The 24,699-nt window shown below is 44.4% G+C and overlaps 3 protein-coding genes across 3 annotated transcripts in view; all 3 read right to left on the bottom strand.

Annotated features, from left to right (window-relative positions):
* The window catches only part of LOC310816216 (protocadherin gamma-A2-like), a gene marked incomplete at its 5' end in the record, with an annotated part of 66,906 nt that extends 42,618 nt beyond the window's left edge, over positions 1–24,288 (bottom strand). Inside the window, one exon of the mRNA XM_083686277.1 lies at positions 21,892–24,288. Within this exon, the coding sequence (XP_083542403.1) occupies positions 21,892–24,288 (2,397 nt within the window). The remainder of the gene's footprint in view (positions 1–21,891) is intronic.
* LOC310816560 (protocadherin gamma-C5-like) lies at positions 603–3,062 on the bottom strand (the record flags this gene model as incomplete). Its single annotated transcript, XM_083686813.1, has 1 exon — positions 603–3,062. The coding sequence occupies one exon, from the start codon at positions 3,060–3,062 to the stop codon at positions 603–605; it is 2,460 nt and encodes an 819-aa protein (XP_083542939.1).
* On the bottom strand, positions 14,844–21,001 carry LOC310816562 (protocadherin beta-16-like; the record flags this gene model as incomplete). The annotated part of the gene is made up of 3 exons (XM_083686815.1): positions 14,844–14,849; positions 15,475–16,833; positions 18,614–21,001. 3 exons carry the CDS (start codon positions 20,999–21,001, stop codon positions 14,844–14,846), a joined length of 3,753 nt encoding a protein of 1,250 aa, XP_083542941.1.
* Positions 24,289–24,699: the final 411 nt, after the last annotated feature.

A 24,699-nucleotide genomic window follows, 5' to 3' on the forward strand; every position in this document is an offset into this window, starting at 1 on the left:
AAGCTTCCCATAGCACCAACATTATTCAACAAATATTGTCGGACTAATGGTGTTGCACATGTAAGAAATAAACATATTGCTCAATTACAGTACCAGTCAAAAGTTTGGACACACCTTCTCATTCAATGGTTTTTCCTTTATTTTTATTATTTTCTATATTGTAGATTAATTTGAAGACATCAAAACTATGAAGGAACACATATGGAATTATGTCGAAAACAAAAAAGTGTTAAACAAACCAGAATATGGTTTATATTTTAGATTCTTCAAAGTAGCCACCTTTTGCTTTGATGACAGCTTTGCACACTCTTGGCAAGTTTGTGTCCAAACTTTTGACTGGTACTGTATGTTATAATTTCGGAAACTTGGATGAGTTTGAGTCTTGGATGAGTCTGAAACTTGTTTTTGTTAAACGCTGAAATTATCATAAGATTAGATATCGGAGTAAATTGTATACAAACAAGTTATCACCTATCGAATAAAAAAAGATGAGTGGGAGATAGAAACACTGTGTAAGTGAGTCACTAACAACATCATACACTCTGCTGTCTTTGATTATTGACGTCACAGTACAATAGATGAGAACATTAACCGTCACAACACTACTGATCGCTGCTCACCTGCTGGCTCTCAAAGGTCCAGGCGCTGTCGGGTAAAGACGCGTCTAGGACGTTGATCATCTCCTTAAAGTCAGTGGTGCTGCTGGGCTTAACGAAGGTGAAATCACTGAACTCTGACATGGGAGAGAGACAGGACCTGAACGACTGACTATGAGACAACATTTCCCCTCCCAGGACCTCCACGTACTTAATAGGCCCGTCAGAGTTGAGCTGGATCTGCAGGTTTCTGTTGGGGTTCTTGTAGCCGTCATAGTCGGCCCGTCTCATGCAGCAACTACCGCTGCTTCTGCTGTTTCTAACGCACTTCACAGCTAAGATAACAAAAGTCAACAGAGACAGCACGGACACCGAGGCCAGAGAGAGGATCAGATAAAGGGTGATTCTGCCGCTTTTCTTGCTGGGCTCTGGCGCTTTCTGCCGGAGGTCCAAGATGGGTTCGTGTAGCCCGTCCTCTACCAATATGGCCACTGTGACCGTGGCGGACTGGACCGGCTCCCCGTCGTCCTTTATCTCTATAAGCAGCCTCTGTGAGGAGTCGTCCTGCTCGGACACAGCGCGTTTAGTCCTGACCTCCCCTGTGTAAAGATTGACAGTAAACAGAGACGCGTCTGTAGCCTCCGCCAGCTTATACGAGATCCAGGCGTTATGGCCCGAGTCTGCGTCCACGGCCGTTACCTTAGTAACCAGGTGGCCTGCTTTAGCGGAGCGGGGCATCTTCTGATGAGAGAGCGAGCCCAGGACAGCGGAGGGGTAAATAACAGCGGGGGCATTGTCGTTCTGGTCCAGGATAAAAACATGGACAGTGGCGTTGCTGCTCAGAGAGGGAGAGCCGTGGTCCTTTGCCTGCACCAGAATCTGAAACACCTTCAGTTTCTCATAGTCAAACGAGTGCATGCTGTAGATGCTGCCGTTATCAGAGTTCATGTACACATAGGAGGACACAGACACGTCCTGCACTTTGGAGTCTAGGATGGAGTAGGAGATCTTGGAATTATCACCCATGTCTGGATCAGTGGCGGATACTGAACATAATATTTTACCTGGTGCGTAATTCTCTTTCACATACACCGTGTATGAAGGCTGCGTGAAACATGGTGGATTATCATTCACATCTAAAACATCGACAGTGATTATTTTCTTACTGGATAATGGGGGTTTCCCCGAATCACTCGCACTGATCTCTATCCTATACTGAGAATGACTCTCACGGTCAAGTGGCGCATTAGTTACCAATGCGTAATGTTTGGAGACGGACGGGTTCAACTTGAATGGAGATTTTAAAGACAGGCTTAACCTCACCTTTCCATTATTTCCAGAATCCGGGTCTTTTGCGCTTATCAGAGCGATAACGGTCCCGATCGCAGAATCTTCTGGGACAGGTGTGGTTAAAGACGTCACAATGATTTCTGGAATATTGTCATTGACGTCGATTATTTTAATCTCAACGCCACAATGCCCGTCCATCTCTGGGTTGCCTTTGTCTTTTGCGATAACATCAAACCTATGTAAAGTCGTCTTCTCATAGTCTAATTGCCCTTTTACTACAATAACTCCAGTTGAGGGGTCTATATCAAACAACGCTGTAACTGACTCTGACGTTTGATCTCCCAAAAAATACTCTATCTCTCCATTCAGACCCTCGTCCGGATCTGTGGCTTTAACGCGTAAAATCTCAGTGCCCGGGTCAGAATTTTCATTAACATTGGCTTCGTAAATTTGTCTCTCAAACTGCGGTGCGTTATCATTAATATCAAGAACCGTGATACTAATCTCAGCGGTTCCTGAACGTACCGGATCACCCCCGTCTACAGCGGTGAGAATAAGCTTGTGAACAGGCTGCTTCTCTCGGTCGAGAGCTTTTTCAAGGACGAGTTCTGGGAATTTCGTTCCGTCCTTATGGTTTTTGACATTCAATTTGAAATTGTCGTTTTTGCTAACGCTGTAAGTCCGTATTGTATTTGCAGCTACATCAGGGTCCAGCGCGCTTTCGAGTGGAAATCGTGCTCCTGGGTTCGTTGATTCAGCTATCTTCAACACTCGTTCTTTAGTAAGAAAACTGGGAGAATTATCATTAATATCCTGTATTTCTATCTCGACCCGGTGGAGCTGCAATGGATTTTCTATCACGACCTCCAAAGGCAATAGACACGGAACGCTTTGTCCACACATATCCTCTCTGTCTATCCTCTCACTCACGACCAGCTCTCCTTTCCCCAAGTCCACACTGAAATAGTGCTTACCAGCTTCCGAAGTTATCCGTAATTTACGACGGTAAAGCTCAGATAGTCCTAAACCCAGATCTTTAGCTAGATTTCCTACCACAGAGCCCTGTTTCAGTTCCTCCGGGATGGTGTAGCGAGTCTGTCCGTCTATTGTACTCCACAAGAGAAAGAAATGATGCCACCACAGCAGCACCTGCCACACAGTCAGTCTATTCCCCATTGTTCCTCGACACAAAAAAACCCGCTATAATTTTCATCCAAAATTCGTGCCCTCGCAGGAATGGTAATGGTGAACCAGTAATCCAATGTCTCTCAGACACATATTGTACAGTGATGGAGACGCTTTGTGTCTAAATGCGCATCGCTCTCTCTCCTCCAGCTCAGACCATTGTAAGGGTTACGATGCTGTGGATGGGGGGAAGGAGTAGATCTCTTTGTACAATTCTGCATGCTATTGGTGCACAGTGCCGAGCACAGTCAACCAGTCAGGACTGAGCAGTGTGTTAAAGGTACAGTAACAGTATGTGAATTTGGGAATTGTCGATCACTATCACACTTCCATATAAGTGCATTTCATTATTTTGTTCAACTACCCCTATCTTACAACTACTGCTGCTATACTACTACTACAAGTCTACTGATAACCAATAATTACAGGACCAATTGCCATCATAACCTGAGGTTGTAAAATCGTTTTGTAAATTATTTCTTTCTAATTTAATTCTCACAATTAAATTAAATTCTTATCTTGTTCTCCTAAAGAGAATACAGTTGGGGTCTTATTGTATAAATAACACTAGTGTTACTCATAGTATACGTTGTGAGGTGGGGGTTACACAATTCTGTGCATATGCCCTGTGTCCACTGTTCCACTGCCTTTTGATGTGTGTGTGGAGGACAGAGGCTCTTCGTTGCCGTCCTGTGGTAAAATAAAGCAATCGCAGCCTATTACCTCACCAGAGCGCCCCACGAGGCTCAGAAAAAAAAAAATCCACAACCGGCTTAAAAATGCCCGTATGGAGGTCTGTAGAGCAAGGGAAAGGGAGGGGAAGTGTAGAGCACATGCGCTCTCTCTCTCTCTCTCGCCCTCTCTCTTTCTCGCTCTCCCTCTCTCGCATGCACACATGCCACACATGCAAACAAATTGCCCTAATTCCATGATATGAACCAATCACTGACGAAGTGAATATCTAGCCCCATATTTCTATCAAATCCTGTGGGTTGCAAATCCTTTGATTAATCTTGGACGTTTTTTCGTCGTCCACCAATCAAAAGCGTTCGTTCATAAAATGCTGCGAAAATATGTGTAATCTCTCCAGGTCTGCCTAGCAACAAACAGCACCGGCGTCTGATTAATGAGGCTACCGTAAATAAAATAGAGCGAAGCCACCGACGCACAAAGGACGTGCATTATACAATTCACATGGTACACATCAAATAACATGACTAATATATATATATAGTTAAACCATCTAGTAATAAAATGCTTTTCCATAGGATTAGAGGTTCGTCTAAATGGGTCTGAGCGACAAAGAGAGAGAGATGAAGGGAGGGAAAGAGAAAGGGAGGGTGCGCACGCTGCCGTAAAGCTCTTGAGCGCGTTTCAGCACCACAAAGACGGACAGCGCCACACAGGCGGCCAGCTCGCGCTGCTGCATGCTGGAGGAACCTGGCTGGGCGGGCACGTGGTGGAGCACACACACACACACACACACACACACACACACACACACACACACACACACACACACACACACACACACACACACACACACACACACACACACACACACACACACACACACACACACACACACACACACACACACACACACACACACACACACAGCCCTCTCCTAACAAAGCCACGCTTGAAAACAAAACATCCTACTTCTCATTCTCAGTTCAACAACCTTCCTTTTCTTCTCAGTGCACATGCTTAGAGGAGCCAATATGAGAAAAACAATCAACCATCAAATGAATATCATATCTTCTTTATCCAGCAAATCCTTTGTTTCATGTGTTATAAATGTACTGGGCAATTATGGCCCATTGCACACACCACAACATGTTTAGTCAGGGGAAATACTCTTTTAAGACTCTTTTAAACATTCCCTAAAACATGAACCATGCCAAGACAGACCACTTATATGCATTTATGCATTTATGCATTTTATGAATTAGCATTTAGCACATTTATGTAGTGCTCATGGAAGCCGGTCCATGAGAGAAACGTTTATTTATTTCTCAACATGAAGCTATACATCTTTGCTCTGCTAAAATGTATAATGTAGTAATGTAATGTAGGAGTGATCTCATTAGGTTATTTACAAATCATATTGTTTATGTTTAATATGTAACATGTTTAATTTCATATGCCAACACACAGTTAAATACGCTGTTCCTGATAACTCATCTCACTGTGTGTCTACATCACTGTATCCATACACACACACACACACACACACACACACACACACCACACACACACCACACCACACCACACCACACCACACCACACCACACCACACCACACCCACACCCACACCCACACACACACACCTAGATTCATAAAACACATTTTCCGCAGGGCCAGCCTCCCCTTTGTGTGAACAGACAGAGTCACTATATGATTGACATATAAAGTGTATGGGCTATCATCATGTAGAAATTCATAGGGTCCCGTCTGTCCAGGTGGTCTGTCTGTCTGTCTGTTTTGTTGTCTGTCTTATGTGTTTTTATAGTTCCCCCTCCAGTAGAATCATGCATGTGTGTAGAATATGTGTTCTGATGCTAGTACTGTTATTACTGAAAGTATTTTCTTACCTTAATTGGAGGGACAAGAGAGTAGCAGCAGACGCATCAGGAGCAGCAGCAAAGGGAAGACATGAAAGAGAAAAAGAAGACAAGAAGAGACACTGGTTAGGGTTGTGAACAGCCTACTAAGCCTGGCTTTGGGGACAGACCGCCCTGATACTTACCATCCAGCTCCTCACGGTAATGGACTGTATAATGGTCCCATGATTGTGTTTGAGTGTATTCAAGTAACTGTGATGTTTGGCATAATGGCTAGCCATGATACTCTATGTCCAAACAATGTTATCAGAGCAAAACAAACAAGAACAACATGGATGCAATCAAATTGAATATTGCCCTCAGTGATGTTTCTTTGAGAGAGAGAGAGAGAGAGAGAGAGAGAGAGAGAGAGAGAGAGAGAGAGAGAGAAAGAGAGACACAGAGAGACACAGAGAGACACAGAGAGAGGGGTGGAAGGAGGAAACTGTCTATCTTTCGCTCTGGGAGAGACTGGAAAGAATAGAAATATAACACCCCTATGGACCTGGCTCCTCTAAATAGGAGTGTGATGCGGTATCTCATCTGCAAGGCCCAGTCACAATACTGACAGCACCAGTTTAAAGGAGACTGAATCCCCAGGGCTCTGTGAGCCAACCTGGAGCTGCAGGAGAAGATCACAATGCTGCAGGGGAACACTACCCCCTCAGCAACAGCAGGGGGACTCGAGGCGATGCCCACGGATAGAATATGTTTAATTCATGAGTTCCTTTCATACTGTGTGTGTGTGTGTGTGTGTGTGTGTGTGGGGGGGGGGGGGGGTGGGGGGGTGGGGTGGGGTGTGTGTGGGGTGTGTGTTCAGTTTTCCAGACAAGACAGAACAAAGCAACAGAGCCAAGAAAGACAGCCTGGTGGAAACACACACCCTACAGTAGTGTGTAGGTCTTTATATGTGACACTGTGTATAATGTATATGTGTAGGTGAAAACAAAAGCACAAGAGACATTATAGCTTACAGCTGCATATGCATCCATTTTTGCACACACAGTAGTGCAATAATCTATGATTGAACATGATAAAAGGCTGGGTGCAAAATGTGTTGCTTTTGATCAACGCCCTCTGAAAATGTAGTGAAGCTGTGAAAACGGTGTCTAAAATAAGCCTCGTTCACAGCCGGAACAGTAGGGCACTGCCACAGAGAGAGGGAGCATCCATCAGACACAGAGAGAGAGGTAGAGCCTTCAGCCCACCCCCACCTCTCCCAGCCTCACCCACCTTCTCCCCCCCCCCCTCCCCCTCCCCCAGCCTATCCATGTCCTGAGCCTGAGGACACTGCACCTCACTGTCCCAGTCAGGGGTGTATCCTGCCCCCTCAGCTGTCTGTCTAACGCACACCAAACCCTGTATCTGCTGCTGCCCCCCCTGTGGCTCAAACAACAATGGTACAGTCCAGACAGTGAGTCAGCTTGTTGCCGTGGCAACCCATCCCACTTCTCTTCCTGTAGGCTTGCGCTGATGAAAAAAAAAAAAGAAAAAAAAAGGGCTCGATAAAAAACAGCATGGAGGGAGAAAGAGGGAGGGGAAGGAGAGAGGGTTGTGGATCAGGGTCTTTGTAAAAGAGATCTCCCACTAACCTTACAGCTCTGTACCTTAAGCATTTATGACTTATAAACATTAATCAATAAGTGCCATATCTAATGTAAGAATTTGCAGGCTTGTGAACACCAACACATGGCCTGGTTTCATAAAGAGACTTGGAGCTAATGACTCATCCTCAGTAAGGGAGAGAACAGAGCATCGCTCTGGTGGTAAACACAGCGGGATACGCAGGTGTGACTTTGGACGCTCCAACGCATCATGGCTTGAAATACACGGGACAAAATGTTCTGGACCACGCATAGCAAAGCTCTCTCTCTCTGTCTCTCTCTCTCTCTGTCTCTCTCTCTTTCTCTCTCTCTCTCCCACTGCAGCAGAATGGTGCAGCTGGAGAGGGGGAGGGGAGGGAAGGCAAGCAGAGAAAGAATGAGATCAGGAGGAAAGAGAAGAGGACTGAATGGATCCTGATTGTCTGATAGAGGAAACTGCACGTTGATAAACCTGCCTCGGTTACAAATGTACGGCCCGATCATGATCCAAATAATTATCACTCTCTTGATAATCACAATCTTAGCTATTATTATTGACATTTATCACTGGTAACGATCATGACATAATGATAACATAGTTGTAACAATCATTGTCATTGCGATAACCATGATAATCATGTTGAATTGATGTACTGTACAGTGTCTCCTTCCTCCTGTGTGTATGGCAGGTTTAAGCCACAGGCAATAGCTGAATGTGTCACTTGACCTGGTTTCAGATCAGAGCAAAATGGCCGTGACGTCGACGCAAACTGAAAGATCAGAACAGCATCACACGGAACTACAAACACCAGCCCTGACCTGACCTCTGGGACAGAGTGAGTGAATGAGTAATGAGTGAGTGAGTGAGTGAGTGAGTGTGTGTGTGTGTGTGTGTGTGTGTGTGTGTGTGTGTGTGTGTGTGTAGGTGTGTGAGTGAGACTGACAGTACATTGTGTGTGTGTGTGTGTGTGTGTGTGTGTGTGTGTGTATGTATATGGTGTATAAGTCTGGCATTGCCCCACTGTCAAACTCCCCTGAATAATCCCTGATGTAATCCCTTCCAGGGGATCAGCAGTATGGACGTTTGTACAGACCGATGAGGCATTACTACTGGAACAGTCACACACATGTATACACACACATCAATCAATGTGGAAATACCAATAGAATACCAGACACAACACAATCCACGGCATACAAAAAGACATGCGTCTATATAGAGTAGAGAGCAATCTTCTGACTGTGTGTGTGTGTGTGTGTGTGTGTGTGTGTGTGTGTGTGTGTTTGACGAATCAGTCCCACCAGAGCCAAAACACTGCCCTGCTTCACATCACACTTCAGACTTCTGCACACCAAAAGCATGATGGTGGTTATTTCATTGACAGGTCAATAAAATAACCATTCGAATAACCACACCGCAGGGACACATTATATTCCAACTAAAAGAACAACCCAGCTCCTAGAACGAAGCACATCCCACAACAGGGGTGACTGTCCAGAGGTACAGAGTGAGGGTAGCGGTGCTGAACAGGGGAGACAGTGACAACTCCCTGTCACGGCCTGATCTGAGAAGACCAAGGATGATGTCTGCCATGTGATACAGTACAGTGTTGCTGTAGTGTCAGGATGAGATAATAGACAGATAACCTGAGGGAAAGTGTTTGCCTATGTATGGTATCCAGATAGACACTAGGTGCTTAACGGTGTCAAAACTTAGCACAAACACAGGCGTTGGCGAGGGGGGTTGGTGGTGGCGCTCTAGGGTGTGTCTGAAATATTACTGCTATTTGCAAGGCCAGAATTTTTCAGCGCACCTGATGGCACTTGACCTGTTTATTGTCATGAACACACCTCGATTACCACTACTCCACCTACTACACTCTAACTTTACCAGTTACTGTCGACACACATTGCGCGTGCACAGTTGTGCATGTAGCAGTGTGTGTGCGCTTGTGTTTGAGATAGAGAGGATGAAGTCACACACACACAAATCTTCCTGATATCCTCTATCTAATCAAGGATCTTGTGTAGGGAGGCAGATAGTCGAGGATTAGAGCTTTTAACCCCACTTTCCAGACTAGGACACACACACACACACACACACACACACACACACACACACACACACACACACACACACACACACACACACAGCTAAGACCCCATGATGATCAGCATACACACCCACCATAAACACTGCTCAAAAGCCTAACATCAGAGCACTGATCATCAGACACCAACACACTTCACATAAACAGCTGCCTACCAGACGGCTGAGGAAGGAAGTATAAACAACGGTTTGGGGCTGCGGGAGATTAGCTTCCCATCATATCACTGCAACCAGTTAGAAGGTCAGGAAACTCAGGCTCCGTGGCCAATATTGAGATTCAAATGGCTGCCAGTGATTCACTTTGTAGCGGGGCAGGTCTAGTAGACCAGTAGCCTGGCCAGGTCTACTAGGCCAGCTACAGTGCTTCTCCTCCCCCTCCCCCACTCTCTCTTTCTCTCTCTCTCCCTCAGGCTCAAGTAGACTAGCAGCTTCCTGTCTAAATGTAACTGTAGCAAACCCTTTTCCCACTTCAGAGATAGAGGTCCCTCAACTGGGATGTGAAAATCTATAATCCCTACCCCATATCATAATAACAACAACAACAACAATAACAATAATAATAATAATAATAATAATAATAATGCATTCATTTTGTATAGTGCGTTTCTCAGTACTCAAAGACACTGCATTCCATGGAGAGAACAAAAATAGAAACAAAAGCACAGTCAGTAAAAACAATACTAAAAATAGTTAAAGATTAAAAGCAAGTTTAAAAAGATGGGTTTTGAGGGATCGTTTGAAGGAGGAGAGCATTCTGGATTCTTTGATGTGGTTTACCACATACCATACCATGCATATGCTGGACTGAACCATTCAGGAGTGAACTGAGGGGTGTGTGTGTGTGTGTGTGTGTGTGTTTGTGTGTGTGGTTTTGACCCCTACAGTGACACTGCGAGCACCAGGATTTATGGGCCACAGTAAAGGCCTCCTTCGCTAACGAGCCTGAGAACCAGGGCTTCACTGTGAAAACACTCCAAACAGGTAAAGCGGACACAGATGTGGGGTAGTAATGATGCTAGACTGTTTCCAGAGGGACAGAGGTTTACAAAATGAAACAGAGAGTTTGTCTGATGTTTATGAGCAGTGTGTGCCACTCTCTCTCCACACACACACACACACACACACACACACACACACACATACACACACACACACACACACAGAATACAAGTAACAACACACTGCTCACAGATATATATTCCAGATATATTTCGACCAAAATCTTCCACCAAATCATATTTCTACCAACTCTGCCACACCACCTATCAACAAACATCCGTTCTAAGTGGGTCAGAATTCTCTCCACACTGGTTCCATCTCCATCCAGAGTAATAACAGAGTCATTAGCATCAGCTGCCTGGCTATCAATCCTCATTGACACATCTAAGGTCACCACCACCGCACACACATGACTTTTACTCTCCTCTTGTTTACGAGGTAACTGGCCTGGTTGCTTCCTGCATGTGGCCTGGGGAGTGGGGTTAGTATTATGGGATGCATGTGAGAGCCATATGGAGGGCATTTCCTTCCCGATGTTAAACGATAACCGTGGACGCCTGGGGGTCCACAGGGCGGTAATGACCTCTTTATGACACTGCTTGTTGTGAGACGGAGAGAGGGATGCAGAAGAAGGGAGGGAGGGAATATACAAGCTCTCATCCATCGTCAGTTGGTACTGTACAAACAACATGTCACTTTACCAGCACCGTGCAGCAATCCAGCAATGTTTTCCCCATCTCTCTCTCTGTCTGTCTGTCGGTCTGTTGATCTCTCCCTCCCTTTCTCCCCTCTCAGCCCTCACCCTATCCCTGATCATGCTCTTGGTTTTTGTTTCTCGATCATACAGATTTCATTCTTGCTAACACGTCCTCCGTATCGTCGAGACTTCTCTGTACACCTCTCTCGCTCTCTTATTCAGCCGTGTCCTCACACTCTCAATAATTAAGTTGTTTTTTCAACCCCCTTCCTCCCTCCCTTCCTCCCTCCCTCCTTTATATGCTCTTCATTCTCTCCTCCTCTCTGAACACAGAGGGCTGTGGTGCAAAATGGCTGCCGTGCATCACCAACGCGGGTGCTGCCTGTACAGGGATGGTGGAGGAGGCCAGCTACAGCGACTCTCCTCCCCCTCCCCCACTCTCTCGCTCTCTCTCTCTCAGGCTCTCTGCTACTGCCTCCTCCACTCTCCATCCTCAATCCTTCACCACATCGCATTTTCCACCTCTTAGTCCCTTTCCTCCCTCCTTCCTCTACCGCTTTCTGATCTCTTCACTTGTTTTCTCTCTCCTCCGTCCATCCCTCTCTCATTCCTGTGGAGTGTATGGATGTGCAGCGTGCACCACTCCATGCCAGAAATATGGCAGCAGCATGTGAGAGGGAGAACTAGGTCAGTGATAAATAGTGCACTGTCTGTAAGAGAGAGAGAGAAAGAGAGAGAGAGAGAGAGAGAGAGAGAAACCTCTGCAGTAATGCCTCTCCACAGCAGTATCCCAGCACAGATCTTCCTTTATGTTGCTCTATGGCCCTTAACCAGAATAGCACTCTCTCTATATACATCCTTATGTAATTCAACCAGGGGATGATAGCCATCTGAAAAGGTTTGTTCTGGCAGAGGCATTTGGCCAGGGTACGTACTACATACTATAGCTATGTAATTACATTATGCCAGGTACGTTAGTACAGTCAGTTACTTTGAGTAGTTACCACTCCTAATTCTGTTTTTAGTGTTGAAACAATAATGTCTGTATGAAAGTAGTATGTACTGCATGACAACATACTGTATATATTGGCCTGACATAGTAAGTTACATAGCTAGTTCCACTGCTATTTACCTTGATACAAAGCCAGTGTAGCCTAATGTAAAGAGGGCCTTGTTAATTTAACCACTTAAATGGCACCCTTAACTACACATTCTCAGACTCAACTTCCTGCCACGGTATTGTGACATACCCACTACTTAATTCTATCAAATGGTGATGAGTTTCATCAATGAAAGATTATCATATAGATAACAACAGCATATTAATGCATATGTAAATTAGCATGGAAATGCATGGGCCTGTTATCTAAACAATAAGCTGATTGGACAGATAGACTGTAGGTTGTGCAGAGAATAGGCTACAATTGGTCGAGAGGGAAACGAGTCTCACCTCCAGGCTCAAGCCCTCTGTGTCTTTGCTTTGCCTTGGCACTGTCCTCGTACCACTGAGGTCAACACTCAAAGTACTTTGACTGAAAGGTCGGACGTATTTCATATCACTCTTTCTGGAGTCCGTCGTTCCACACACTTCGTAATTGAACACGTGCTTCAAAGTTCCTGTACCACCTACGTCAGCGTAAAGGGGCGGGTAATACGGAATAACGGGGAGATTCCCATTGGACTTGTAAAACATGCGCTCACGTCTCCATCTGTAGCATTTCACTGATAATATGGCTATGATGGAGGCGATAAACAGAAATGAAACTACAGCCAAAGCCAAGACTAAGTAAAAAGTCAGGTTGTCATTGTACTCCTTGTCGTGCGTAAAGTCAGTGAACTCCGAGAGCACTTCAGGGAAGCTGTCCGCCACCACCACGTTAACATTGACTGTAGCTGAACGAGAGGGCTGCCCGTTGTCCTCCACTACAACAGTGAGCCTTTGTTTCACAGCATCTTTGTCAGTGACTTGGCGTATAGTTCTTATTTCCCCATTCTGTAAGCCCACTTCAAAGAGCGCCCTGTCTGTCGCTTTCTGCAGTTTATACGAGAGCCAGGCATTCTGTCCAGAGTCCACATCAACAGCCACCACTTTAGTGACAAGATAGCCCACATCTGCTGAACGAGGCACCATTTCAGCCACCAGAGAGCCGCCAGTCTGGACTGGGTACAGAACCTGAGGTGCGTTATCGTTCTGGTCCTGGATCATTATTTTCACAGTCACATTGCTACTGAGTGGAGGGGAGCCTCCATCTTGCGCTTTAACACGTATTTGGAATTCTTTTATTTGCTCATAATCGAAAGATCGCACAGCAATAATCGCCCCGTTCTCTGCATTTACTGAAATGTACATAGACGCCGAAATTCCATTCACTTGATTATCCTCGAGGAAATATGAAACACGCGCGTTATTGCCCGCATCTTCGTCGTTGGCTTTGACAGAGAATATCGATAACCCAGGTGAGTTATTCTCAAGAACGTAACATGTGTAAGATTGCTGCGGAAAAAGCGGGGCGTTGTCATTCACATCTGATATTTTCAGTGTGACTGTCTTATTGGTGGAATAAGGGGGAGACCCTGCATCTGTGGCTGTTATTGTTATGTTATATTCGGGCATCGTTTCTCGGTCCAAAACCTGGTCAGAGACCAAGCTATAGAAATTACTGGACGATGACTTTATTCGAAAAGGTAAATCCGGACTAATAGAACACTTAACTTGACCGTTTTTCCCCGAGTCTAGATCTTTGATATTCAGCATGGCTATAACGGTCTCGACCGGAGAGTCCTCGGGGATGGGGTTGGAGAAAGAAATGATGCTAATCACGGGAGCATTGTCGTTGACATCAGTCATTTCGATCAGCACTTTACTAGTGTCTGTTAACCCCCCTTTGTCTTTCGCCTCCACGTTTATTTCATACTGTTTCCATTTTTCAAAATCTAACAGTCCATTTACCGTAATATCCCCTGTCAATGTGTCAATATTAAACAAATCTGATGCGCTATCGGTACTTTGAGAGAATGAATAGGTCACCTCCCCATTCGTTCCTTGGTCCTCATCAGTTGCACTGACTCTCAATACAATTGTGCCCTTCGACGCATTTTCTGGTAAGGTCACCCTATAGACAGACTGACTGAAAATAGGGGCATTGTCGTTTGCATCTAAGACAACAACATTGATCTTAACTGAGCCAGATTTCTGTGGGCTTCCGCCATCATATGCAGTTAAGGTTAACCTATGCTCCTCGCCTTTTTCCCTGTCAAGTGCCGTCTGCAACACCATTTCAACATATTTTGTGCCATCAGGACGAGAGAGGGTATTCAATTTAAAGTTATCTGTAGGATTTAGCTTGTATGTTTGGAGCGTATTCAGCGCTACATCTGGATCTTTAGCACTGTCTAACGAGAAGCGAGCACCGGGAGCCGCAGATTCAATTATCTCAAAATGAATTTCCTTCCTCGCAAACACTGGAGCATTATCATTGATATCTAATATTTCTACATCAATTCGATGCAGCTCCATCGGGTTTTCTAGTATGATCTGGAAATGCAGAGAGCAGGGAGACACTTGGCCGCACAGCTCCTCTCTATCTATCCTTTCTTTCACCACCAGCGTCCCTTTATCAGCATTCAGACCGATGTACTCACTACTGTCCTCCGTAAATATCCGAGCTCGGCCAGATTTCAGTCTTTTTACATCCAAACCCAGGTCCTGTATGATATTCCCAACGAGAGAGCCCTTCGTCATCTCCTCGGGAATGGAATAACGGACCTGCCCGCGCGCTACCCCTGCGACACAGAGAAGGAGCAGCCATGTCCAGATCCACACGGTTATTCTCTCTGCGCCTTGACAACAAAGGACGCTCATCTTCAGACTACTCAGGCTGAAACCAGAGTGAACGAAAATAATGTTTCCAAAATCAATAGAAATATGTGTCCCCAACACGTCCTCAACGACAATGCGTTCTATCAAGTTTCTAGTTTCTAATGATGTAGAGGAAAAATACGCTGCGCTGCTGCGAAGGGAAATGGAGAGGGAGGGCCTAACAGCTGAGCCTAATATATATCTACACACTTAACCAACAGCGGCACTTAGAGCCCTAAATAAATATTGCAGAAATATGACTCGATGACCTCTGTCCTGGAAGAAGATTATATCATGTCCGTGGTTTTGTGAAATCACAACAGGCCAATTGTCAAAGCAACAATTTAAAGTGTTTGTTAGAATGTAGCTTACGTTGTGTGTTTAAATTATCTTTTTTGTTGTTGTAAAGAAACATGAGATGAATTATAATAGCTTGAGAAAACAAACCTATGGATAAAATCCAATACAATGTTTAAGTGACGCTACAAAGGGCAGATTTTGTAGAAAAGACTCTGCTGATGCTGTAGTGGTGACCACGTTTGTTCTCACCTGTCCTTCCCCATCACCAATGATTAGCTTCTCCCTCTGCGCGTGGGGGAGAGTCTGCGCCCCACTGGTGTCCAGACTAATGATGCTCTGACTGTAAGGTCTGGCGTATTTCATATCACTCTTTCTGGAGTCAGTCGTTCCACACACCTCGTAATTAAACACGTGTCTTAGAGTTCCTGTACCACCTACGTCAGCGTAAAGGGGCGGGTAATACGGAATAACGGGGAGATTCCCATTGGACTTGGAAAACATGTGTTCACGTCTCCATCTGTAGCATTTCACTGACAGTATGGCGATGATGGAGACAATGAACAGAAATGAAACTACAGCCAAGGCCAAGACTAAGTAAAAAGTCAGGTTGTCATTGTACTCCTTGTCGTGCGTAAAGTCAGTGAACTCCGAGAGCACTTCAGGGAAGCTGTCCGCCACCGCCACGTTAACATTGACTGTAGCTGAACGAGAGGGCTGCCCGTTGTCCTCCACTACAACAGTGAGCCTTTGTTTCACAGCATCTTTATCAGTGACTTGGCGTATAGTTCTTATTTCCCCATTCTGTAAGCCCACTTCAAACAGCGCCCTGTCTGTCGCTTTCTGCAGTTTATACGAGAGCCAGGCATTCTGTCCAGAGTCCACATCAACAGCCACCACTTTAGTGACAAGATAGCCCACATCTGCTGAACGAGGCACCATTTCAGCCACCAGAGAGCCGCCAGTCTGGACCGGGTACAGAACCTGAGGTGCATTGTCATTCTGGTCCTGGATCATTATTTTCACAGTCACATTGCTACTGAGTGGAGGGGAGCCTCCATCCTGCGCTTTTACGCGGAAGTGGAAATCCTTGATCTGCTCGTAGTCAAAAGAGCGCACTGCATGGATGACTCCACTATCAGCACTAACGGACACATATGAGGAGACGGGCACTCCGTTAACAGAGGAGTCCTCCAGTATGTAAGAAACACGGGCATTCTGGTTCCAGTCAGCATCTCTGGCTTTCACTGTGAATATAGAGAGGCCCGGTGTGTTGTTTTCTATAATGTAGGCCTCATATGAGCTCCTCTCAAAGACAGGCGCGTTGTCATTCACATCTGATATCTGTAAGGTGAGAGTGACGCTGCTAGAGAGCGAGGGCACTCCCTCATCAGAGCACGTCACACTGATGTTATACTCAGAGTCTCTCTCTCGGTCCAAATCACTGTCTGTTACTAAACTATAGAAACCATTAGATGTAGATTTGATAATGAAGGGGATGTTTTCATTGATATTACAGTGGACCTGTCCGTTATTCTCAGAGTCTGGATCATGGACGCTCAACATACCTATAACTGTATTTGGAGGCGAGTCCTCAGGTATTGAAGTAGACTTGGAAAGTATATTGATTACAGGGACATTGTCGTTCACGTCGATAACATCAACGATAATCTTACTAGAATCAGAGAGGCCACCATTATCTATTGCTTCAATATCTATTTGATAATGTCGAGCTTTTTCAAAATCAACCATACCAACTAATGTCACCTCGCCATTTTCATTTATCTGAAAGATATCAGACAAACTATCCATGCTGTTCGAGATGGAATAGGAAACTTCTCCATTTGAACCTTTATCTGCATCGGATGCACTAACAGTTGTCAAGCAGGTTCCTTTTTGAGAATTCTCTGTTATAGAGGCCTTATAAACTGACTGTGTAAAGACAGGCGCATTGTCATTTGCGTCTAATACAGTTACAAATATTTGCACTGTTCCAGACATAAGCGGCTCTCCTCCATCCAAAGCTGTTAACAACAGAGATATATGCTCCTCTTTTTCTCGATCAAGAGGTTTTTGTAAAATCATTTCTACCTTTTTACTTCCATCTGCCTGACTATGCAATTTCAATATAAAATTGTCAGTGGGTTTAAGGGAGTAGCTTTGGAGGCCATTTAAACCAATGTCTAGATCCATTGCTTTCTCCAGCATGAATTTTGATCCTGTCACAGCTGATTCGCTAATCTCAAATCGTTTTTCATTCTTTTTAAAAATTGGAGCATTGTCGTTTATATCTGTTATCTCTACGGTTATACGAAATAGTTCCATGGGGTTCTCGAGAATAATTTGGGAATGCAAAGCGCAAGGCGTCGTCTGTCCGCAGAGCGCTTCTCGGTCTATTCTCTCTTTTATCAGGAGGACTCCCCTTTCTTTATTCAGCTCGATGTATTCTGCGCTGTCTCCAGTATAGATACGAGCTTTACCTGATTTTAGTCTTTTTAGATCTAAACCCAAATCCTGCGCTATATTACCGACTAAAGAGCCTTTCGCCATTTCCTCGGGAATGGAGTAACTGACCTGCCCGTGCACTGAACTGAGAGAGAGGACCGAGATAAACAACAGTACTTGCCGTGTCATTGTTCTATCCGACATTTCCTTTGCGACATGAAACAACAAATACGTTATAATCCGTAAATCAGTGTTAAATATTCCATTCGTTTTCAGTGAAAACATCAAAAGAGTATTCGACGATCCACAACTCTGGAACAAAAGAATCGCAGGTCCAAGTCTCCGTGTTGAATGTTCTCAACCCGCACTCTGCACTCTGCGTGCTGTTCTTTCTCTCACTAAAATATCGAGATGATGGGGGAGGTACTGCTGCAAATCTGCTATAAAACGGCAACACACTGACCAACAGCGGCCCTCTGAGTATAGTAGACTCAATTACACACAGAAAAATGCAAACTACGTATGAAGGTCATTAATGATAGAGGCTGAATGCATATCCTGCATACAATTGCATTATACACCTTGATGAAGGCATGTTTTTGTAGACTCCTACAAAGAAACAACATGCTATACATTGTGACAATAGATAGTTGTGTCATTCCCAAAGTAGCCTGAGAGCAAATGTAGTCGGTCATAGACACGTGTCAAAGACTGTCGCAGGACGCAACGGAAACAACTACCATATACGTCTTGGAGTGAATGTCATTGAAAGAGTTAAACAAAATCAAGGTTTTCTATTTAATGTTGAAATTCAGTTAGACATATCACCAACAATTAAGTGATATTATTTAAATAGACATTGGGGTGATGGATTAAAAAACAAATAAACACAAAACCATTGATGATAAAGGAGGTATAGTTATGCGGCGCGATTGTTCATGCTCACCTGACTCTCATTGGTCAGTTTGTCCCTCTGCGCGTGGGGGAGAGTCTGCGCCCCACTGGTGTCCAAACTAATGATGCTCTGACTGTAAGGTCTGGCGTATTTCATATCACTCTTTCTGGAGTCAGTCGTGCCACACACCTCGTAATTAAACACGTGTCTTAGAGTCCCTGTACCACCTACGTCAGCGTAAAGGGGCGGGTAATACGGAATAACGGGGAGATTCCCATTGGACTTGGAAAACATGCGGTCACGTCTCCATCTATAGCATTTCACTGACAGTATGGCTATGATGGAGACGATGAACAGAAATGAAACTATAGCTAAAGCGAAGACTAAGTAAAAAGTCAGGTTGTCATTGTACTCCTTGTCGTGCGTAAAGTCAGTGAACTCCGAGAGCACTTCAGGGAAGCTGTCCGCCACCGCCACGTTAACATTGACTGTAGCTGAACGAGAGGGCTGCCCGTTGTCCTCCACTACAACAGTGAGCCTTTGTTTCACAGCATCTTTATCAGTGACTTGGCGTATAGTTCTTATTTCCCCATTCTGTAAGCCCACTTCAAACAGCGCCCTGTCTGTCGCTTTCTGCAGTTTATACGAGAGCCAGGCATTCTGTCCAGAGTCCACATCAACAGCCACCACTTTAGTGACAAGATAGCCCACATCTGCTGAACGAGGCACCATTTCAGCCACCAGAGAGCCGCCAGTCTGGACTGGGTACAGAACCTGAGGTGCGTTATCGTTCTGGTCCTGGATCATTATTTTCACAGTCACATTGCTACTGAGTGGAGGGGAGCCTCCGTCCTGCGCTTTTACGCGGAAGTGGAAATCCTTGATCTGCTCGTAGTCAAAAGAGCGCACTGCATGGATGACTCCACTATCAGCACTAACAGATACATATGAGGAGACGGGCACTCCGTTAAGCGAGGAGTCCTCCAGTATGTAAGAAACACGGGCATTCTGGTTCCAGTCAGCGTCTCTGGCTTTCACTGTGAATATAGAGAGGCCCGGTGTGTTGTTTTCTATAATGTAGGCCTCATATGAGCTCCTCTCAAAGACAGGCGCGTTGTCATTCACATCTGATATCTGTAAGGTGAGAGTGACGCTGCTGGAGAGCGAGGGCACTCCCTCATCAGAGCACGTCACACTGATGTTATACTCAGAGTCTGTCTCTCGGTCTAAATCATTATCCGTTACTAGTCTATAGAATCCATTTGATGTTGATTTTATAGTGAAAGGGATGTTTTCATTCATCCCACAGCTAACTTTACCGTTAGTCTCAGAATCTGGGTCGTTCACGCTCATCATAGCTATAACCGTGTTTGGAATGGAATCCTCTGGTATTGAACCTGATTTGGAAATCAAATTGATAACAGGGCTATTATCATTTACGTCACTAACATCAATGATTATTTTACTTGAATCCGACAGACCACCATTATCTATCGCTTCTATATCAATTTGGTAATTTCTAGCTTTCTCATAATCAATTTCACCATCTAATACAACATCACCATTTTCATTTATGTGAAATATTTTCGAAACACTATCCATACTATTGGCAATTACATAGGAAACATCACCATTTGAACCTTTATCTGCATCGGACGCACTAACCGTCGTAACACAGGTCCCCTTTTGTGAATTCTCTGTAATAGTGGCCTTATAAACTGGTTTACTAAAAACCGGAGCATTATCGTTAATATCTAACACAGTAACATGTATCTGCATTGTTCCAGACATCTGAGGGTCGCCTCCATCCACTGCAGTTAACAACAAAGAAATATGCTCTTGTTTCTCTCGATCTAAAGGCTTCTGTAAAATCATTTCTACCTTTTTACTTCCATCTGCCTGACTATGTAATTTCAATATAAAATTGTCAGTAGGTTTAAGGGAGTAGCTTTGGAGGCCATTTAAACCAATGTCTAGATCCATTGCTTTCTCCAGCATGAATTTAGATCCAGTGACAGCTGACTCGCTTATTTCAAATCGTCGCTCAGCCTTTTGAAAGGTAGGAGCATTGTCGTTTATATCTGTAATCTCTACAGTGACAGGGTATAAATCCATCGGGTTTTCTAGAGTAATCTGGAAATGCAAAGCGCAAGGCGTCGTCTGTCCGCAGAGCGCTTCTCGGTCTATTCTCTCTTTGATCAGGAGGACTCCCCTTTCTTTATTCAGCTCGATGTATTCTGCGCTGTCTCCAGTATAGATACGAGCTTTACCTGATTTCAGTCTCTTAATATCTAAACCCAAATCCTGCGCTATGTTACCGACTAAAGAGCCTCTTGTCATTTCCTCTGGGATGGAGTAACTGACCTGCCCGTGCACCGAAATGAGAGAGAGGACCGAGATAAACAACAGTACTTGCCGTGTCATTGTTCTGTCCGACATTTTCTCTGCGATATGAAAAAAAAACTAAAACAGTTTAGCGTCCGTGAGTCTATAACATTCCGTTAAATGTCAGTAAAACATGAGAGGAAAATTGGTCCACAATTCACAACTCGGAAACAAAAGATTCGCAGCTCGAAGTATGCGTGCAGTGTTCTCTCTAATTCCCGGACTGTGCAATCTGTGTGGGTTTCTTTCTCTGTCTGATATATTTCGAGATGACGGGGGAGGTACTGCTGCAAATCTGCTCTAAAACTGCAACACACTGACCAACAGCGGCCCACTGAGTTCAATAGACTAAACTACACATGTAGAGAAAAGTCAAAAACATACGAAAATCTATTACATAATGTCCCCAAGCATATCCAAACGCAAATACATGCCCATCATACACATTATAGTAAGACTAACACTGCATTACATTGTACGATGTTTTATCATGAAGGAATGTTGTAAAATCTTGTGAATCATAGTCTTGGATTAAAGCAGGCTATTTAGGGCAAAAAACTAGAGAAATTACAGTGATGACGGTGTTTACAACCAAAATTAAAAGGTTGTCCTATTTCAGAGGCAAAAATGGCAAATCGAAGAAACAAAATTAAATCGTCATCATCGATGAGAAGCAATGCGACTACGAAACTGACGACAGAGGCCAATTGTGTTTTAGGAAGTCAAACAAATACGCTACTTATTATGCAGAGAGATACATCTAAGAGGGCATTAGTAGCCTTGTAAACGTAAGTAAGCACACAGAACAACTTCAGTTGAATGTATGTCACCAAATAACCATATTCGCTGTCCACCCCACGTTTCTTTCTCCCCGTTAGGCGAATATTCAAACGTTTCCAAGCATTCAGAAGTAAACCCACAGTTAAATTGTCTTTTACACCAACCTCTAGTGGAGAGTCTGGTTCATCCAGGATGTTCTTTTCACTCTGCATCCGCTGCATCGTCCCTGTACTGGGGTCCACTATCAGTACGCTCTGACTACCGGGTCTGGCGAACTTACAGTCACTCTTTCTGGAGTCAGTCGTCCTGCACACCTCGTAATTGTACACGTGCTGTAGAGTACCTGTCCCCAAAGTGTCTGCGTAACGCGGTGGATAATACGGAATAACCGGGAGATTGGAATGATAGAGGATGCGAGACTGTCTCCATCTATATATTTTCACTGATATAATAACCACTAAACACGTGATAAACAGGAATGAAACTACAGCCAAAGCCAAGACTAAATAAAAAGTCAGGTTGTCATTGTACTCCTTGTCGTGCGTAAAGTCAGTGAACTCCGAGAGCACTTCAGGGAAGCTGTCCGCCACCGCGACGTTAACATTGACTGTAGCTGAACGAGAGGGCTGCCCGTTGTCCTCCACTACAACAGTGAGCCTTTGTTTCACAGCATCTTTATCAGTGACTTGGCGTATAGTTCTTATTTCTCCGTTCTGTAAGCCCACTTCAAACAGCGCCCTGTCTGTCGCTTTCTGCAGTTTATACGAGAGCCAGGCATTCTGTCCAGAGTCCACATCAACAGCCACCACTTTAGTGACAAGATAGCCCACATCTGCTGAACGAGGCACCATTTCAGCCACCAGAGAGCCACCAGTCTGGACTGGGTACAGAACCTGAGGTGCGTTATCGTTCTGGTCCTGAATCATCATTTTCACAGTCACATTGCTACTGAGTGGAGGGGAGCCTCCATCCTGCGCTTTTACGCGGAAATGGAAATCCTTGATCTGCTCGTAGTCAAAAGAGCGCACTGCATGGATGACTCCACTATCAGCACTAACGGACACATATGAGGAGACGGGCACTCCGTTAACCGAGAAGTCCTCCAGTATGTAAGAAACACGGGCATTCTGGTTCCAGTCAGCGTCTCTGGCTTTCACTGTGAATATAGAGAGGCCCGGTGTGTTGTTTTCTATAATGTAGGCCTCATATAAGCTCCTCTCAAAGACAGGCGCGTTGTCATTCACATCTGATATCTGTAAGGTGAGAGTGACGCTGCTGGAGAGCGAGGGCACTCCCTCATCAGAGCACGTCACACTGATGTTATACTCAGAGTCTCTCTCTCGGTCCAAATCACTATCAGTTACGACAGTAAAGAAATTATTTGATGTTGTTTTCATTACAAAAGGGATATTTTCGTTCATAGAGCATTGGACTTTACCATTTTCACCTGAATCTGGGTCTTGAATGTTAATCATAGTTACGACTGTATTAGGTTTGGCATCTTCGGATATCACATTAGATTTAGACATGATATTAATAATAGGCTTGTTATCATTGGTGTCAACTACATCAACTATAACTTTACATGAATCTGTGAGTCCCCCATCATCACTTGAGCGTAGATTTATTTGGAAGGTTCTTGCCTTTTCATAATCAATATTTCCGATTACTGCAATCTCACCACTGTCCTCATTCACTTCAAACTTTTCTCGGACATCGTCTAAAGTGTTTGTGATTGAATATGTTATTTTACCGTTGGAGCCATGATCTGCATCTGATGCACTGACTGTAGTTACAACTGTACCTTTAGGAGCATTCTCTATAACGGTAGCTTTGTAAATCTCCTGCGTAAAAACAGGCGCATTATCATTGGCGTCTAATACAGTGATGAGTATCTGCATTGTTCCAGACATCTGCGGCTCGCCTCCATCAATAGCGGTCAACACCAGAGAAACCTGCTCCTGCTTCTCTCGGTCGAGAGGTTTCTGTAAAACCATTTCAACTTTTTTGCTCCCATCTGCTTGATTATGTAATTTAAGAGCGAAATTATCGGTTGGTTTAAGCAAATAGCTTTGGAGGCCATTGATACCGACATCAAGGTCCATCGCCCGTTCTAACACAAATTTTGCTCCACTGACTGCAGACTCGCTGATTTTGAAATTTATTTCACCTTTTTCAAAGGTAGGAGGGTTATCATTAATGTCTGTGATCTCAACTGTTATACTGTAAAATTCCATCGGGCTTTCCAGAATAATCTGAAAATGTAAAGCGCAAGGCGTCGTCTGTCCGCAGAGCGCTTCTCGGTCTATTCTCTCTTTGATCAGGAGGACTCCCCTTTCTTTATTCAGCTCGATGTATTCTGCGCTGTCTCCAGTATAGATACGAGCTTTACCTGATTTCAGTCTCTTTATATCTAAACCCAAATCCTGCGCTATGTTACCGACTAAAGAGCCTTTGGCCATTTCCTCGGGAATGGAGTAACTGACCTGCCCGTGCACTGAACTGAGAGAGACGACCGAGATAAACAACAGTACTTGCCGTGTCATTGTTCTGTCCGACATTTTCTCTGCGATGTCAAACAACAAACACGTTATAATCCGTAAATCAGTCTGTAATATTCCGTCAGTTTGCAGACATAACAAAACATCAATGAAAAATTAGTCTACAATCCACAACTCGGGAACAAAATGTTTGCAGCTCCGAGTATCCATGCAGTGTTCTCTGTAACTCGGACTATGCGCTCTGCGTGCGGTTCTTTCTCTGTCTAATATTTCGAGATGACGGGGGAGGTACTGGTACAAATCTGCTCTAAAATTGCAACACACTGACCAACAGCGGCCCTATGAGTTCAATGCAATGAACTACACATAATCCCTTTATGTAAAACACTCAAATAATTCCAATAAAGTAATGAGCATTAAAATAATAAATGACACAATTTGAATATCAAAACTGTTGTATTTCAAGTCAAC

The sequence above is a fragment of the Argentina silus genome (genome assembly GCF_951799395.1).
Source record: "Argentina silus genome assembly, chromosome: 15".
In the NCBI taxonomy this organism is placed as follows: Eukaryota; Metazoa; Chordata; class Actinopteri; order Argentiniformes; family Argentinidae; genus Argentina; species Argentina silus.